The sequence below is a fragment of the Ornithorhynchus anatinus genome, chromosome 1 (genome assembly GCF_004115215.2).
Source record: "Ornithorhynchus anatinus isolate Pmale09 chromosome 1, mOrnAna1.pri.v4, whole genome shotgun sequence".
NCBI classification, from domain to species: domain Eukaryota; kingdom Metazoa; phylum Chordata; class Mammalia; order Monotremata; family Ornithorhynchidae; genus Ornithorhynchus; species Ornithorhynchus anatinus.
In genome coordinates this window covers 37,922,077-37,939,284 of record NC_041728.1, presented here as the reverse complement: position 1 = coordinate 37,939,284, position 17,208 = coordinate 37,922,077, and the positions used below count along the sequence as shown (strand labels likewise).

Below are 17,208 nucleotides of genomic sequence, written 5' to 3'. Positions count from 1 at the left end.
TCCGGAGGCTTCCTTTAGCCTCCTTCCGACACTCCAGAGTCCTGACCTTGGACTTTGGACGGTTACGCACAGAACTGAGGGGGGCCGAGGGGAAAAAAATGTGTTTTTCAAGCGGGAACCGGGTTGGTTGTGTTCGCTGGGTGTCTGGATCTGCATACGGGATAGGACGAGGTCTCGGACCGAGGACCGAGGAAGTTACTTCCCAGAGTCAGCCGAAGCTCGAGGACCCCTCTAAATCCACACGCCTTTTCCTTCGGGCAGGAAAACCGCGGGTGAAAATGAAAGCGGAAGGGCTGAAGGAAACGCCCCATTCACCATGTTTACGCCCCATGTTTACCGCTAGGTAAAATGCAGGCGAAGAGTCGCCACCTCTCCGGGCCCGGGGGTCAGAAGGACCTGGGTTCCGATCCCGGCTCTGCCGCCTGGCTGCTGGGTGACCTTGGGCAAGTCGCTGCACTTCTCTGCGTCTCACTCATCTCATCGGTAAAAGGGCGATTAGGACCGGGAGCCCCACGAGTGACGGGGTTTGGGTCCCACCACATTTGTTTGCATCCACCCTCCCCGGCGCCCAGTACAGTTCCTGTAAGCGCTGAACGTATACCACAATTATTATGATTATTACTACAAGGAAGCCATCCTTAAGTGAGCCTCCTCGGGTTACGCTCTGATGTCCCTTCCCATTTGATTCCCAACTAAATTCGACCCCTCTTCTCCCACTCCTAACTGGGGCTCGTCCATCGATTTAGGTCTGCCCGTGTCGGGAGACCGCGGGCTCCTTTCATTCGTTCGTTCAGTTGTATTTATTGAGTGCCTACTGTGTGCAAAGCACTGTATTAAGCGCTTGGGAGAGGACAACGGACACGTTCCCGTCCCCGACGAACTCACGGTCTAGAGGGGGAGATAGACGCCACTAGAAGTCAATAAATAAGATGAGTTAATAAATGAATCTCAGATATATACACATGTGCGGTGGAGGTGGGAGAGAGGATGAACGAAGGAGCAAGAAAGAGCGGCGCAGAAGGGAGTGGGAGAAGAGGAGAGGAGGGCTTAGTCGGGGAAGGCTTCCCGAGGGCAGGGATCACGTCCTCAACTTCTGAATCTTCTCCGAGGGCCCGGTCGGATGCCTTGCACCGTGACGGAGAGAAGCCCCGAGGCAAACTAGGCCGATTACCCCCAAAATCCGTTTTAGAGTGACTCAAACGCGTCCGTTACACCGTAGCGGTGGACTCGCCCAAGCGCGTCGGCACAAGGAAGCGCTCGGTAAATATCACCGATTCGCCGGTCGATGGTCAATCCCGGGGCCAGCCACCTCTCCCGCCGGCCTGGCTGGACGCCGACAGCCTCGCCACGGGAAAGGAGAGGAACCAGACCGCGCGCGCTTCCGAAACCTCGACCGACGACGGACACAGGCACCTCGCGGGAGGCGTGGAAGCTGACGGTTCTCAAGTCGGAAACGAAGCCGAACAGACGACACGCAGAGCGACGGGGAATTCTGTTTCTCTTCGCTCCTTCCTCGGAGGAGACGGGATTTAAGGCCAGCGCTCCTGGCTTCCCGCCGTGACAAGCCTCAACGAGGCTCTGAAATTCGACCCTCGGTCGGGAGTAGTTGGGAATGCGGCCCCAGATCGAGCGTAGGGACGGAGCGCTCCCCGGGTGGTCGACACACTCCCCGCCGCGTGGAGCTCGCCGTCTAGAGAGGGGAACGCGACACCGACGGGGGAGACGGGCCGAGTGAAGACGCGTGCCTAAGGGCCGTGGGGCCGAAGGTGGGGCCAATAGCACGGGCTTTCAAGGGGACGGATCTAAATGGGCGAGCAACTCGGAAGGGAGAAATTGAGAGCTTAGTCCAGGAAGGCCTCCTGGAGGAGGAGAGTCTTTTAGGATAATTTTGAAGACGGGTCGAGCGGTGGTCCGTAGGATAAGCAGGGGGAGGGCGTGGACAGGTCTGCGATCTATTTATATTAATGTCCGTCTCCTCTTTTCATAGTAATAATAATGATAGTAATGGCACTTGTTAAGGAGGAGACCAGAAACCAGGTCCCGATCTGGACCGAGAAAACTCTCCGGGTCCGCTCCCGGAACGACGGCAGACGGAGGCGGGGCGCCCTGGCAGAGACGCGTCCACCGAGTCGCTCCGGGACAGAGGCGACTTGACGGCCTGAGACAAGACGGGGCGTTCGGAAAGGAGAAAGAAAGGACCACCGCTCACAGATCCTTAGAGAGAGGGCGACGGATAATAACGGTATTTATCTGTTAAGGGCCTCCTATGTACCGAGCACTGTTCTGAGCGCTGGGGTAGATGGGAGATAATCAGATCGGACACAGTCCGTCCCATACGAGGTTCACGGTCTCCATCCCCATTCTAGCGGCGAGATAACGGGCGCAGAGAAGTAAAGGGACCTGCCCCGGCTCGCACGGCAGACGAGCGGCGGAGCCGGAACTAGAACCCGAGTCCTCTGACTCCCGAGCCCGGGCGCTCGCCACCGGGCCACGCCGCTTCCCGACTGTCGCTACTCATCACCCGGAAAACCGCCCGATTCTGGAAAGGGTCACATTAGCCGGATTCCCTTAATGTGCTCCTAAACTGCAGTTTAGCTTCTAAATTCCCCCATTCTCCTCTAGGCCGGATCAACTCAAACTCATCAATCTCCGTATTACCTAAGATCTGCTTTGCGATCTCTGGGTAATTAAGCGGCTTCTTTTTCCGGAAAAAAAAAAAAAAAGAAAGAAAGGAAAGGCTCCCTCAAGGTATACGGGTGTAAATGAGCTCCGAAAGAGGAGACAGAAAGCAGAAATGCTGGGTGTTTTTAAATCATTTCCCAGACGACACCTTTTGGCTACTGATCGCAGGGACCGGTCATTATGAACCCTGGCCGCATTTCTCGTGTAGCCTCGGCAAACGTACCCTGCGAGGATGGATAATAATAATAATTAGGGGATTCGTAAAGCGCTTACTGTGCGCCAAGCACTGAGCTGGTGGAATGAGCATAGATCTAGGAGTCAGGAGTTCCGGTCAGCCAGTCGATCGTATCTACTGAGCCCTTACTGCGTGCAGACCACCGTACTAAACGTTATTATTAGTACTCAACACTCGGAAGGGGACAGTGTGACAATAAACGGACACATTCCCTTTCCACAACAAGCTGATAGTCCTGAGATGGGCCCACTCCGGGATCTTGGACACGTCGCTTAGTCATTCGGTCGTATTTATCGAGCGCTTACTGCGTGCAGAGCGCCGTACGGAGCACTTATCCGCTAGGTGCCCGTGTCCCCATCTTGAAATGCTGCCCCGACCTTTCGACCGCGAACCTCACGTGGGTACGTCTGTATATCTGTTGTATATCCGTACATAGTGTACGGGTCTGTGGTTTATTTACCTTCTGATATTAATGTCTCTCCCCACTTCCAGCCTGTGAGCTCACCGTGGACGGGAATGTGTCCCGTTTGCCGTTCCGCTGTCCTCTCCCAGGCGCTTAGTACAGCGCTCTGCACCCAGTAAGGGCTCAATAAATACGACCGAATGAACGAACGTGGAATCGAGGCCTCCCCAGATCTGGCCGTCAGTATTTTCTCCACCGCCGACCCGTGCCCCGCTGTCTGTTGTCACGCTCTCCTCTCCCGAGCGCTTAGTACAGCGCTCCGCACGCCGGAGGCGCTCAATAAACACCACCGACCGCCCGACCGGGGTTCGGGTCGGTCCCTTAGGCGCCGGCAGCCGGCCCGCTCTCCCCTTCTTGCCTCCCGACCGCATCATCTTCCGTTGGCTCGCGTGAAAAACTCATCAGCGCCTTCGAAGACGCCGGCGCCTCTAACGAGCTCAGATATTTCCGGGCACGATACGCAGCTCAGGGTATTAATGATATTTCCAATTTCCGGGCGGTTCTGGAAGCAGAGCTCGGCTCCGGGTCATTAATAATCCGACAGATCGATGGCGTCGGCACCGACGCCGCCCATCTGCCTCCCCCCGCCCTCTCACCGCTAATAGCTCTGTCGCGGGGACCCTTGGCCCGGCTTTTCGACTCCGTTTCCTCGCCGTGCCGCTGAGACCTCGGTCGCCGTTTATCCGTGCTGCCTCGACTCCTCCGCCCGTTTCGGTCGTCAGATCGGCTGATGCCTCGTCTGGCATTAGCGCTTAGCGCGGGGCTCTGCACGCAGGAAGCGCTCAGTCCGTACGACCGAATGAGCGGATCGGGAAAATGGGGATAGAGGCGGTGAGCCTCACGCGGAACAGAGGTCGGCAGGTGCTTAACAGATATCGGCATTATTATTATTATGATTTTCGGGTCCAGTGCGATTTGCTTGACGTAGTGTCTGCCACATAGGAAGTACCTAAAAAATGCCACAATGCCACTGTCCGCTGGGCGACCTCGGGCAAGTCGCTTCTCTCCTCTGGGCCTCGGTTCCCTCGTCTGGAAAACGGGGACGCACTCGGGCATCGGAGGCCAACGAGGATACCCCTGACGCTCTCGCTGGGACGAGAAAACCGAGGCTCGCTCTGGGCGGGGGTCATGTCCGTTTCGCCCTCTCTCGTACTCTCCCGAGCACCTGGTACAGTGTCTGCACACCAGGAAGGGCTCGGCAGATACGACCGAGTAACAGTCCGCTCCCGGCCCCGCCACACGTCTGCTAGGTGACCTTTGGCGAGTCGCTTCGCTCCTCTGGGCCGCGGTCGCCTCACCTGGAAAATGGGGATGGAGACTGCGAGCCCCACGGGGGGGACAGGAGCTGCGCCCAACCTATCCGGCGTCCACCCCGCCGCGCGGTACAGCGCCTGGCACAGAATGAGTGCCTAAAAAATACCACAGTTACTCTAATAAAATTGCGATTCAACTGTCCTGTCCTCCCTCTGGCTTTCCCATCACTGTAGACGGCACCACCGTCCCTCCCGTCTCCGAGGCCCCTGGCCCTGGCGTCATCCCTGACTCCTCTCGCTCATTCAACCCACCTATTCGACCTGTCACCGAATCCTGTGGGTTCGACCTTCACGGCGTCGCCAACGACCCGCCCTTTCCTCTCCCTCCATTCTGCTCCCACATTAATGCAATCACTCATTCTCTCCTTTGCCCTTCCCTCCTCCGAGCCCCCCCGGAAGCACTTATGTGCGTATCTGTCATTTTATTTATTTGTGTCCACGTCTGTCTCCCCCCACTAGACCGCGGGCAGGGACCGTCGCCGTTTATTCTTGCGGTTTCCCCAGCGCTTAGTACAGTGCCCCGCACACGGTCAGCGCCCGACAGAGAAGACTGAATGAACCAACGAATGGTTAGGGCTGTCGGTCTAACTCGGGATGGCATTTGTTTGGTTCTCTTACTTTGAAAAACCCTCTAGAAAGTTAGACCCCACACCTAACCGTGAAAGCCTGTTTCTGCATCTAATACCTCGTATTAATCTGTCTCTTACATGTGTTTCTTTGTTTATTCATTTGTGTATTGATTCGTTTCTTACATACGTCCACACTCTGTATTCTCTTTAAGCCCCCGACTCGCGGCGGCATTCTCATAGTGACCTTTCCTATTCTCCACGACGCTAAGTCAGTACTTAGCTCCCGCTTTTCGGGGCTGGTAAAAAAAAAAAAAAAAAAAAAAAGACCCCTTTCAACTAAAAGATTTAGACTAAAATTCCTCTAACCTTTCCTCGGAGGACACCTCTTCTATCGCCTGAATCGATTTTATTGCTTCGCATCCTTTTTAAAATGCAGAAACGTGAACTGAATAGAGCGTGTGGGGTCCCCCCCCCTTTTTTTTCCCAATTAACCCTTCAAAAAGCGCCGAAATGAGAATAAAACTATCACCCCGTAAACGGAGTTCGACCGATTCTCCTTTCCCCGCTGTCCACCGTCCCACTTCCGAAGTGCCGCGGAGTCGGGCCCTCGGGAGGACGGTTTTATGGCGGCCGTCCCAATCGAAGGGTTGTAGAGGAAATAAAAACGGGGGGAAATCTTTCTGGAGGGGGGTCATCTGGCCTCAACCCAAGTACAGGAGGTCCAGAACGGCGCCTTCCACTCTAGGACGGTATTGTTAATTTTTTCTTGCGTAGCACTGGTAAAGCGCTTTCTCTATACTGCGCTAAGCGCCGGGGTGGACGCAAGCTAGTGGGTCCCCCTCCCACGCGGGGGCTCACGGTCCCCATCCCCATTTTCCAGATGAGGAAACCGAGGCCCAGGGACCTCGAAGGCTCCCAGTGGCGGAGCCGGGATTCCCGACTCCCAGGTCCGGGCTCCGCCCGCTAGGCCGTGCCGCTTCTCGGGCTCCAGACGTGAGGGGCGAAGAGGCATTCCAGCACCTGCCGCCGAACGGACGCCGGTCCCGGGCGAGGGAAGAGACGGGAGGTCGGGAGAGCGGGCCGGAGGAGAAGTTGCTCCTCCTTCCCCTCGCCTAAGGCTCATCGACCCCCCGGAAAGAGTCGGAAATCTACTGAGGTAAGACACACCAGTGCCGGACTCCTGCTGCCATCTGCAGGCAATGGGCCCTAGGAGAGGTTCTCCGAAACGGACGCTTCGGGGCACCCGGGAAGAGTCCGGAGCGCCAGGGTCTAACGAGAACGGCATCTGTTAGGTGCTCGCTAGGTGCCGAGCACCGGGCTGAGCGCTGGGGTGGATACAAGCTAATTAAGGCGGGGGCCAGAGTTGGGAAAATATTCACTCAGTCGTATTTACTGAGCCCCGTAGAGTACGGGGCACTCTGTTAAGCGTTTGGGAGAGGGCAAGACGACAACAGAGAGACACGTTCCCTGCCACTGCCGGAGACCGTGGCCTAGTGGGTAGAGCCCGGGCCTGAGAGTCAGGAGGTCGTGGGTTCTAATCCCGGCTCCGCCGCCTGTCTGCTGGGGGGCCCGGGGCCGGTCGCTTCGCTTCTCCGGCTTCAGTTCCCTCAGCTGGGAAATGGGGACGGAGGCGGTGAGCCCCGCGTGGGGACGGGGACCGGGTCCGACCCGATTCGCTCGGACCCACCCCAGCGTTAAGTACGGCGCCTGGCGCGGAACAGGCGCGTCGGGAACACCGTCGTTATCATTACCCTGAAACCATCGACTGCAGCGCCTCCGCTAGCCTATCCCCCCCTCTCGACTGGAAGCTCGTTAAGAGGGAGCGAGTTGTCGGCTAATCCCGCCGCACCGTCCTCTCCCAAGAGCTCGGGGCCGTCGTACGCTGCCCGTAAGAAGCGCTCGATAAATCCCGCCGATTGACATTCACCTACAGTTTCAGGAAGGGGGAGAATCCGGAAGGGATTTAACGAGACGACTACGCAACACCAACCTCCCCGAGAGTTCCGGACAGACGTCGAAAGGGCCGCGCGCGCGCCTAGAGGGCAGTTTCCCGAACCCTACCGCTTTTCGGGCCTGGATCTACCACTTCTGTCATCTTCCCCTTAAACCATCAGATCTTTCTCCCCCGGCAGCAGGAACGGGGCGGTTTCCAAACGTGCGACGACGTTCGGGTCGGCGACTCTTCGAACCGAGACCCTCCCGCACCGCCCGGGATCAGAGGTCTGTCCGTTTACAGAAAGTCAAATGTCCCCGCGTCGAGCCCACCTGGGAAACCAACCGGTGATGACCGAGCGCTTGCTATGTGCCAAGCACTGGGGCTAAGCGCTCGAGAGGGGACCGTACGACGGAATCGGCAGACGCGTCCCCTGCCCATCCCGATATTCCCGTTGATATAAATCATTGATAATACATGATTTAGAGCGATGCACAAGGGCCGAGGGACTCTGGGGGCAGAGAGTGAGGCGGGGGAAAGGGGGGTGAATCGCGGAAGGCCTCTGGGAGGAGCCGGGACTTTAATAGCGCTTTGAGGGTGGGTCGGCGGCGAGACGGACGAGATCGGGCCGGGCTGCGGTAGGAGACGGGCCAGGGGAGGTAGGAGGGGGCCGGCCGATCGAGTCCCCAACCAGGGGGCCCGGGTCGAAATCCACACTCCGACCGCCGATCGGTGGCGGGAGAAAGGACCCCGATTCAGAACGGGCACCTGAGCCGGAGCTGGTCTGAAAGCATTCCCTGAAAAAAAAAAACCCTGGAACGCATTCGAGCCCTCAGGGGACGCCTCCCCCCACCCCGGCAGCAATATTTGCATGAAAACGAGATCACTGGCCCTCGGAGATTCATCGGCTCCTACTGCTTATTTTTCACGCGGATGTCGTCGTTTCAATTAATGCTGGAAAGAGGATTAAGACCTCTCGGAATCAGATTAAGGTGTCAAGCGAGGAGCCAATTCTTGTAGCAGATTAATAATCCGAAAAGAACAAGGATCCTGATTTTTATGCAAATATGCCAGGGAACGGAAAACGAAGGCAGGGCAAGAATCGGATGCGCGCAAACGGGACGGCTTCTAAATGGAAAGCGCCGTCTATCCGACCCCGGGAGGTCGGCGGCAAGACGCAAGACGTTCAACCGCTCGGCCTGCGCCCCTGCTGAGCGTTTAGAGAGAGACTGGACGACGGCTGAATTTTCAGCCAGATTAGCAGCCCGCCCCCCCCCCCCCCCGCCCCCCAAAATCCTCTCTATTCCAGGTAGTTTCGTTAAAATTCTCTCCGACCTCCTTCCCGTTTTAGGATTCTCTCACCTCTTCAAAACTCCACCTACTGTGTCGGTCAACAATCCAGGGTTGCAATCCTAAACACTGGCTTTTTGAAACAGAGGACGGCCGTGACAGTCGTAACGGCAGGAATAAGCGCCGGGGAAGCTACGAGGACGGTCGGGTCGGACGAAGCCCCCGCCCGACGGGGGGCTGCCAACCCGAGTCGGAGGGAGCGCGGGGTATCGGCTCCCCATTTCACAGGTGACGGAACTGAGGCCCAGGAGTTAAAAGCACCGGCCCAAGGTCCCGCGGCCGGCACGAGGTGGAGTGGGGATGAAAACCCAGACCCTCCGACCTCCCGGGCCCGCGTCCTTTCCACTCGGCCACGCTGCTCCGATCTCTCGGGGAACCTCCGCCTCGGGGTGGAGTCCTTCCATCGCCAAGCTCGCATTTCGGTGACGTTATTTTCATTTCCCCAGATATCAAACATCTCTCTAAAGACGGGGCCGCTGCGGCGCCCCCCCGGCCCGGAGAAAAACCGGGAGGAAAATATTTACCACCAGTACGCGGGATCGATAACAAGGGCTGAACTGGGCAACCCTCTCACTCCGGCCTCTTGAGCGATAGGGCTCTGCTACGGAAGGTTTCTTCGTCGCCGCACGACTAAAGCGAGGATCGACCCTCCAAATCACCGAGCGCTACGGAATAAAAAGGGCATAAATACTATTCAACGGGAGGGAGGTCTATCCCAATCACTTGGGACAAGGTCCCGATCGGAAACCCAACAGACGGAAGCTAACAGACGGGGCTGCCGAGGCGAGGGGTAGCGTGGCCCGGTGGCTAGAGCCCGGGCCGGGCCGTCGGAAGGGCCTGGGTTCCAATCCCGGCTCCGCCCCCGCCGTCTGCTGGGTGATCCCGGCCCAGTCACCTCTCTGGGCCTCGGTTCTCCCCTCTGCCCAGTGGGGATGACGACCGGGCTCTCCAAGCGGAACCTGGACGGGGGTCCGACGGAGGGTGCCTGCTACAGTGCCCGCCGCATAGGCGGAATTCAACATTCCGCTCGCCAAACGGAGCGATTATTCTGGAGCCTACTTGTGACGCCGATGGCACGCCAACGTACGACTCCGTTTTTATATACCTATATAGAAGATTGTGAGCCCCATGAGGGTCAGGGACCGTGTCCAACCTAATTTCTATCTACCCCAGGGCTTAGTTAGCGCTTAACAGATGCCATAATTACTACATTACTAGAAATATATATTTACCTATAGACACACACCTATTTCCAGCGGATACCAGATACCGTCGCCGTTATGTGCACACGTGTCCTTCGCACTTGAGAAAGAAACCACGGTAGGCCTGAAAGGATCCATGGGGGATCCAAGGTCCCCGAAACTTTGTGCGCCCGGAAGGCCTCTTTCCCGGTTCCTCGTTGTCACGCCAGAGGAATTACGGGCTAACCGTGTTCCAAGCACTGTGCGACGCACAGATAATCCGACCGGGTGCGATCCCCGTCCTACAAGGGGCTCGCGCTCTCTTTCAATTCCACGAGGGACTGATTTATTCGTCCGATCTTCTCAAGACCAGGAAGGAGCCTGCTTTCACGTTTATTACGCTCGATCGCTATCGGTAAGAATATCGTCGTCGTGAGCGATCGTCACAACCGGAAATCAGAACGGTACCGGTTAAGGGCTCGCCACGCGCCAGGGACCGTACCGAGCGCGATCCGAGTCGGACACTTGTCCCCGTCCCACGCGGGGCTCGCGGGGCTCCGTCCACGTTATCCGGATGAGGCCGCCCGAGGTCCAGAGCGGCCAAGCGACTCCGCCAAGGTCACCCGGCAGGCGAGCGGCGGAGCCGGGATGGGGACCCGCGACCTTCCGACTCCCGGGCCCTCGCCACTTCGCTTCCTCCCCGCGGGAGACGAGCCGCTCGGGAACGCCAAGAGCGGTAAGGACGGTATCTCTTAAGCGCTCACTGCGTGCCAAGCGCCGGGGAGAACGGAAGACCTCCCCGCCGGCCGGGAAAGGCTAAGAGGAGCCGCCGGCGCCGCTTCGAGGTACTCACACTCATCCAGGCCCAGTTGGTAAGCCAGGTTCTGCAGGCCTCGGACCTTTTCCATCAGGTTAGCCGTCGTCAGGCTGCCCAGCTCTGAAAACACAAGCAGCGCCAGGTTCGAATCCCGCTCCGCCCCTTCGCCCTCGAGGACGGAGCCACCCGCCTCGCCCGGGGTTCTCTTTCTCGCCGCGGGCCCATCAGGCGACCCCCCCGGTCGGCGAGAGAGGAGGCCGGCCTGAGTTGCGGACGGTGTCTGGTGGGCGTCCCGGCCACGAGGCCGGGATTCGAACCCCCGACCCCCAAGCCGCCACGCCCTGCTGCTTCTCTCAAGAGCGTGAGCCCCACGTGGGACGGGGACTGTAGCCAACCCTATTTGCTGGTCTCTAACCGAGCGCTTAGCCCACGGTAGGCACCGGACAAGCGCCGCAGTTCTGATTATTACACTCAGGGGCCCCTCAGGGCTCCCCTACCGGGACTGGATTTTCGACTGCCTTCTGCTGGGTCTTCCTCCTTGGTCTCTTTTCAGCCTCGTGCTTCGGCTCAGTTGCCCCGGGTCGAGGAGACTCGTAGCCGCCGTTCAGAAACCGACGACGCTCCTCTAAAAGGAGACGCAGCGAGGCCCAGGGCAGAGATCTAGGGCCCGGGAGTCCGAAGGACGCGGGTGCTCCCCATCCCGGCTCCGCCACTCGTTGGCCGAGCGGCCTCGGGCAAGCCGCCTCGCTTCCCCGGGCCCCGGGGACCTCACCGGCAACACGGGGATCGAGACGTGGGACACGGGCCGCGCCCGACCCCGTCGGCTCCTATCTGGTCCGGCGCTCAGTGCGGGGCCTGACGCGTAGTGAGCGCTCAAAGGCCATGAGGAAAAAGGGAGCCGTCAGGGAGAGGCAATGTCTCTGGGAAACGAAGCCTCTGTAAATCCTGAGGCCTTTCTTCCGCTTGGTTTCGGCCCTGAACCTTCCCAGAGCCGGATCCCCCGGGGCCCGACGTGCGGAATTTTCCGCCCTTTTCCAAAGGAGCCCTTCGTGACCGAGAACCAGGAAGACGGTGGACAACGTGGGGATGGTCTCCCCACCAGAGTCACCGACCGGATCCGGCAGACGGACACCTGAAACGGAGCACGAGCCTCGATCCGTCCGTCCTCCACGGGTCTCGGATACAGAGACGGCCCAAGCCCCCCATCTTCCCCTTCTCCCACTCCCTTCCGCGTCACCCTGCCTCGCTCCTTTGTTCGGCATCCCCGCCTCCCAGCCCCGGCGGCACTCATTTCTATTCATTAATCCATTCTTTCACGACAGCGTGTATTTCTGTTAACGCCCGTCCGCTCCCTCTAGACCGTGGGCTCGTCGCGGGCGGGAAATGCGCCCGTCGAGGCCTACGCCGCACTCTCCCAACAACGCTCCGCACGCGGCGAGGGCTCAATAAATACGAACGAACGAAACGCGAGTTCCTCCCGGCCTGCGTCTCAGCCGACGCAGACTTCAGCATCGCCGAAGGAAAACTCTCCAACGGGCTGACCCTCTCAGACGAAATCTGAGCCATTTTCGTATTTCCTTACCAGGTCAGTCGAGCGCAGTTCTTGAGCGCCGGCTGCGTGCGGGGCGCTGGGCTGAGCGCTTGGGAGAGTACGACGCGACGACCGACGGACGCGTTCCCTGCCCGCGACCGACTGGAGGGGGAGACGGGCACGGACAGAAATGAATGAAGTCTCACGTAGGACTCGGGCACCGGCTCGGCTGCCGGTGATCGGCGTCTTTCACTTACCTTTCAACATATCGATGTCGTCGTGCTCCAGTTCGGCCATCCACTTTGGCGGGGATGTGGTGATGGGCTGACAGAAAACGACAAGAAATCATTCGGACGCGGGAAGTCTGAGGTAGAATATCTGCACCGGCAAAAGGGGCCCTAATTTTTTTTTTAAAAAGAGTAAGCCACAGAACCTCGGAGTCAGCCGCCGGGTTGATAAGATCGGCCTTTCTAACCGGGAAATACGGAGTGGCCGGCCGGCATTTACGAGGGAGAATCGCGCGGCTCGTCTTGGACGGGTTTTGGCGGCCCGAGCGAGGGAACCTGCTCGACGCTAACGTGCTCTGAAGGGGGAAGAGTTCGGAAGAGCAAAAGATTCCCAAAAAAAAAAAAAAAAAAAAGGCGGACCGCTGCTCCGATCCCAAGTCTCTTTCGGGGAGGGTTCTTATCTGAACCTTCGTGAAGGGTTCAACGCGTTTCACCCTCTAAGAGAATCCAAGACTCACGATGAGTAAGTCCTCGGTCTTGACCGGGGACGGCGAGGGGATCCCCACTTGAGATTCCGTGGCCTCCGACACCGAGGATTCCCGGTCGGTCCGTCCCTCCCGGACGGCTGCAACGTCATGACGGGGGAAACCCGATCTACCGGCGTCGCCATTTTAAAAGGTCCAAGCTCTGGCCTCTCGGGGGGCAGTAAGGCGCAGCTCTCCGAATTCGCATCCGACGGGCGGACGCCTGCCGTTCGGTCGTATTTATCGAGCGCTCGGTGGGCGCGGAACCCGCTACCGAGCGCTTGGGAGGGGACGGGAGAGCGGACGGATACGCCGCCCCTCGCTTCCTGGCCGTACAGAAGGCCCTTCCCCGACTACGCCCTCCTTTCCCCTTCTCCGTCCGCGTCGCCCCGATTCGCTCCCTCCATCCACCCCTCCCCCGGCACTCACGGCCCCCTCTGTCATTTCTTTATTCGGATCAATCTCCGTCTCCCCCTCTACGCTCGTGGGCGGGGGAACGCGTCTCGCAGCTCCGTTCCGCCCGACTCTCCTACGCGGCTCGGCATCCTCGAGCCGCGCCACAGATACCATTAACCACCGAATCCCACGCCCACCCTCTGAGGCGAGAGAGAGAGAGGCACTTACGCTTTTGAAGGAAGCCGCAAATTCGGCCACCCCGGGAACTGCAAAAGAGAGAGAGTCCGGATTTGGCCGTGACCCCGCGGCGGATCGGCCGCCCCCCCGCCCCGGCCCGTCTGCCGATGCCGGAAGGACCTTCCCGGTCCGGTTCCCTGAAACCGGCCGGAGGAACAGTCGCACGGACCGAAAACGGGGCCTCCCAAGGGGACGCCACGTCCCGGCGGTCTCCGCTGACAAACGCCCACCTCTTTCTCGGCGACAGACCGTGTCCTCGACGGCAACTATCGTTTCGGGAACGGCCCCCCGCGGGCGCGTCCCCGGCGTCAAGGGAGCTGCAGAATCTCCCAGAGCGACGGCCTCCTCCGAGCGCTCGCTACAGCGCTCGGCGCACCGCGAGCGCTCGAGGAGCGCCATTTTTTGGGGGGGGGGGGGGGGGGGAGAAAGAGCGTTCATTCCATTCGCTCCGGTCGCGAGAGGAAAGACGCCGGCCTCGGTCCACCTGCCTCCGTCCCCATCCCAACCGCCACTGCTTTCCTTTCCCCTCAAAACCGACTCGTCGCGGGCGGGGGGGGGGGGACGTTTCCAGCACCTCCGCTCTCCCCGGCGCCTAGGAGGCCCTCCGGAGATACCCCCGATCGGCCCACCGTGGCCGGGCTCCGGACTCCTTCGGCCCGCCACGGCGGCTCTCTCTCCGGTCCCCCCGCGGCGTCTTCTTCAACGGTAGTCGTCGGGCGCTCGCTACGCGTCGGACGCCGTTCCGGGCGCCGGGGCGGGCGCGAGAGGCCCGTCCCCGACCGGGCGCCCCTCTCCTCCCGCGGCGTCCCGCCCCCGTTATTCCGCCGCCCCCTCCCGGCCGGGGCACTCCGGCCGAGGGGCGGCGGGGCAGGCGGGAGGGCCGGGGGGTCACTCACGCTGCTCCGGCCACAGGTCCGGCGAGGCGCGGTCCAGCTTCTCGAAGCTGAGCAGAGACGTCTCCGGGTCGGGGCCTGAGGACGAGACCGCGGACCGTCAGCGAGCCCGGTCCGGGAACCTCCCCGGCTCCCTCCCGTTCCCCGGCATCCCTCGCCCGGAGCCGCCTCCGCGCCCGTCCCCCGGCGGTATTTACTGAGCGCTCGCTGGGCGCCGAGCGCCGGGCCGAACGCTCGGCAAGGGCGACGCGGCGGCGGGGACCGCCCCGCCCTCCCGGGCTCAGCGGCAAGGGGCGCCGGGTTCAGATCTCCTCGGCCGTGGGGCTCCGTCGCTTCGCTCCTCCGTGCCTCGGTTGCCTCGGCCGTAAAACGGGGGGGGGGGGGAGGTCGCTGAGGCCCAGGGAGGCGGAGTAACGACGGTCGTCGGCACCTCGGTGCCCGCGAAGCGCTTCCTCCGGGCCCGACGCCGTTCCGAGCGCCCGGCGGGCGGACACGAGGCGCGCGGTGTTGTCGTGAATCCCCCGGGGGAGCGAAGCGACGACCCCGAGGTCACCCGGCGGGCGAGGGGCGGGATCGGAACCCGGGACCCCCCCGGCGCGACCCGCTAGGCCCCACTGCCTCTCCGTCGCGGCAGACTCCCTCCACCGTGGCGGGATGGGCCCCGGGGCCGGGCCGTCCCGGCGCTTGGCACGGCGCCCGGCGGACCGGGCCCAGGCCGGGCCGTCGGCCGGTCGCGGGTTCGAAGGCCGGCGCCGCCGCTCGTCCGCGGCGGGCCTCCCTCGGGGCGGGTCGCCCGGTGCCTCGGTTCCCCCGTCCGCCGAACGGGGGTTCAGACCCTGGGCCCCACGTGGGACAACCGGATCGCCCTGCGTCCCGTCCCGTCCCGTCCCCGCCCAGCGCTCGGCACAGCGCTTGGCACGTCGTAAGCGCTTCCCGGACGCCGCCTCCGGTGCCCTGCCCCCGGCGAGGGCTCAACGGACACCGCCGAGGGCACGCGTGGGTGAATGTACCGAGCGCTCGCCGGGGGGCGGTGGACTGTACTGAGCGCTCACTGGGAGCACTGTACTGAGCGCTCGCTGGGGGCGGTGCCCCGTACTGAGCGCTCGCTGGGGGCGGTGCACTGTACTGAGCGCTCGCTGGGTGCACTAAACTACGGAGCGCTCGCTGGGTGCACTAAACTGTACTGAGAGCTCGGTGGGGGCGGTGCACTGTACTGAGCGCTCGCTGGGAGCACTGTACTGAGCGCTCGCTGGGAGCACTGTACTGAGCGCTCGCTGGGGGGCGGTGCCCCGTACTGGGCGCTCGCTGGGGGCGGTGCACTGTACTGAGCGCTCGCTGGGTGCACTAAACTACGGAGCGCTCGCTGGGTGCGCTAAACTGTACTGAGCGCTCGGTGGGGGCGGCGCCCCGTACTGAGCGCTCGCTGGGGGCGGTGGACTGTACTGAGCGCTCGCTCGTCCAATCCAGCGGCACCGGAAGGCGAATCCCTGCCCGCCGCGGGCTCCCGGGTGCTCAGCACAGCGTTCTGCACCGAGCGAGCGCCCCATACATAGCCCCGGATCGGCCAGCGCCGTCCCAGACCGGACACCCCAACGGGGTCTGCGGCCTCCGTCGTGGCCTCCCGGGGGGCGCTCAGCACGTAGCACCGCTGGAGGCCAAAGCGGCAGGGAAACGGGTCCGCCCCCCCCCCCCGGGCGCTCAGTACAGTCAGCGGGGCCTGGCAGGCGCTCAGTAAATAGCCCCGCGGGAGGGAGGAAAAGAGGAGGCGCCCTCGTTGGGGCTGGCTGGGCTGTACCGGGCTCCCCCGGGGCCTCGGCCCAACGCCCGCGGGAGGCGCTCAGCAAATAGCCGGGGGGCGCGCAAAGGATGCCGGGGGGCGGCGCGGGGGATGCCGGGGGGGGGGCGGCGCGGGGGACGGGGGGGAGGCGCTCAGTCCATAGCGGGGATCGATGGGCGTCTCCCCCGTCCCCCGGGCAGGACGGGGCGGGAAAGGCCGAGGCGGCGCCTACCGTGCGGGGGAGACGCCATCTTCCGCTCCCGCTCACGTGACCTTCGCCCCAACCGGCGCCGGCGGGAAAAGGCGGGGGAGACGCCCCGTCGCCCTAGCAACGCCCCCCGGAAGCCCCGCCCCTCCGGGGAAGCCACGCCCCCAACCGCGCCCCGATCCTCCCCCCGCCCCGTCACCTTGGCAACGCCCCCGGAAGCCCCGTCCATCAGGGGAAAACCACGCCCCCAGCCGCGCGCGCTGCTCCTCCCTCTGCCCCGTCGCCTTGGCAACGCCCCCTGAAGCCACACCCCCCTCAGGGGAGGCCCCGCCCCCCGCCTCGCTCTCCTCCCCTTAGCCCCGCCCCTCCGGGGAAACCGCGCCCCCAGTCTCGCGCCGAGCCTCCCCCCCCGCCCCGTCACCTTGGCAACGCCCCCGAAGCCCCGTCCGTCATGTGAAGCCCCGCCCCCAGTCGCGTGCTTCTCCCCCCGCCCCGTCGCCCTGGCAACGCGCCCGAAGCCCCGCCCCTCAGGGGGAAGCCCCACCCCTCCGGGGTAGCCACGCCCCCCGCCGCGCGCGCGCTGCTCCTCCCCCCGCCCCGTCGCCTTAGCAACGCCCCCGAAGCCCCGTCCATCAGGTGAAGCCCCGCCCCCAGTCGCGCGCGGGGCTCCTCCCCCTCGGCCCCGCCCCCTCCCGCCCTCCTCCGCGCTGGGGGCGGAGGGGGGGGGGGGCTCAGGTCTGGGGTTCTAATCCCGCGCCCGCCCCGCCTCCGCCTTGGGACCCGGAGCCAGTCCTGGCCCCCGAGCTCCGCTCCCGCCTCTGCCCCTCCTCAGCTGGGTGACCGTGGGCGAGTCACTGCCCTTCTCTGGGCCT

The 17,208-nt window shown here is 62.3% G+C and overlaps 1 protein-coding gene across 3 annotated transcripts in view; it reads right to left on the bottom strand.

Moving 5' to 3' along the window:
- The window catches only part of LIN52 (lin-52 DREAM MuvB core complex component), a 52,705-nt gene extending 36,252 nt beyond the window's left edge, over positions 1-16,453 (bottom strand). Inside the window, exons 1-6 of one of the 3 annotated variants that reach the window (XR_003758828.1) lie at positions 16,361-16,453; positions 14,355-14,429; positions 13,450-13,487; positions 12,332-12,398; positions 10,580-10,663; positions 9,070-9,210 (exon numbers count right to left, since the gene is read on the bottom strand). Coding sequence is in view for 2 of the 3 variants with exons in the window: in XM_039911641.1 (XP_039767575.1) it covers positions 10,580-10,663; positions 12,332-12,398; positions 13,450-13,487; positions 14,355-14,429; positions 16,361-16,379 (283 nt within the window). In the remaining variant the exon portion in view is untranslated. The remainder of the gene's footprint in view (positions 1-9,069; positions 9,211-10,579; positions 10,664-12,331; positions 12,399-13,449; positions 13,488-14,354; positions 14,430-16,360) is intronic. The other 2 variants (XM_039911641.1, XM_029062459.2) reach the window with 2 other exon arrangements.
- Positions 16,454-17,208: the final 755 nt, after the last annotated feature.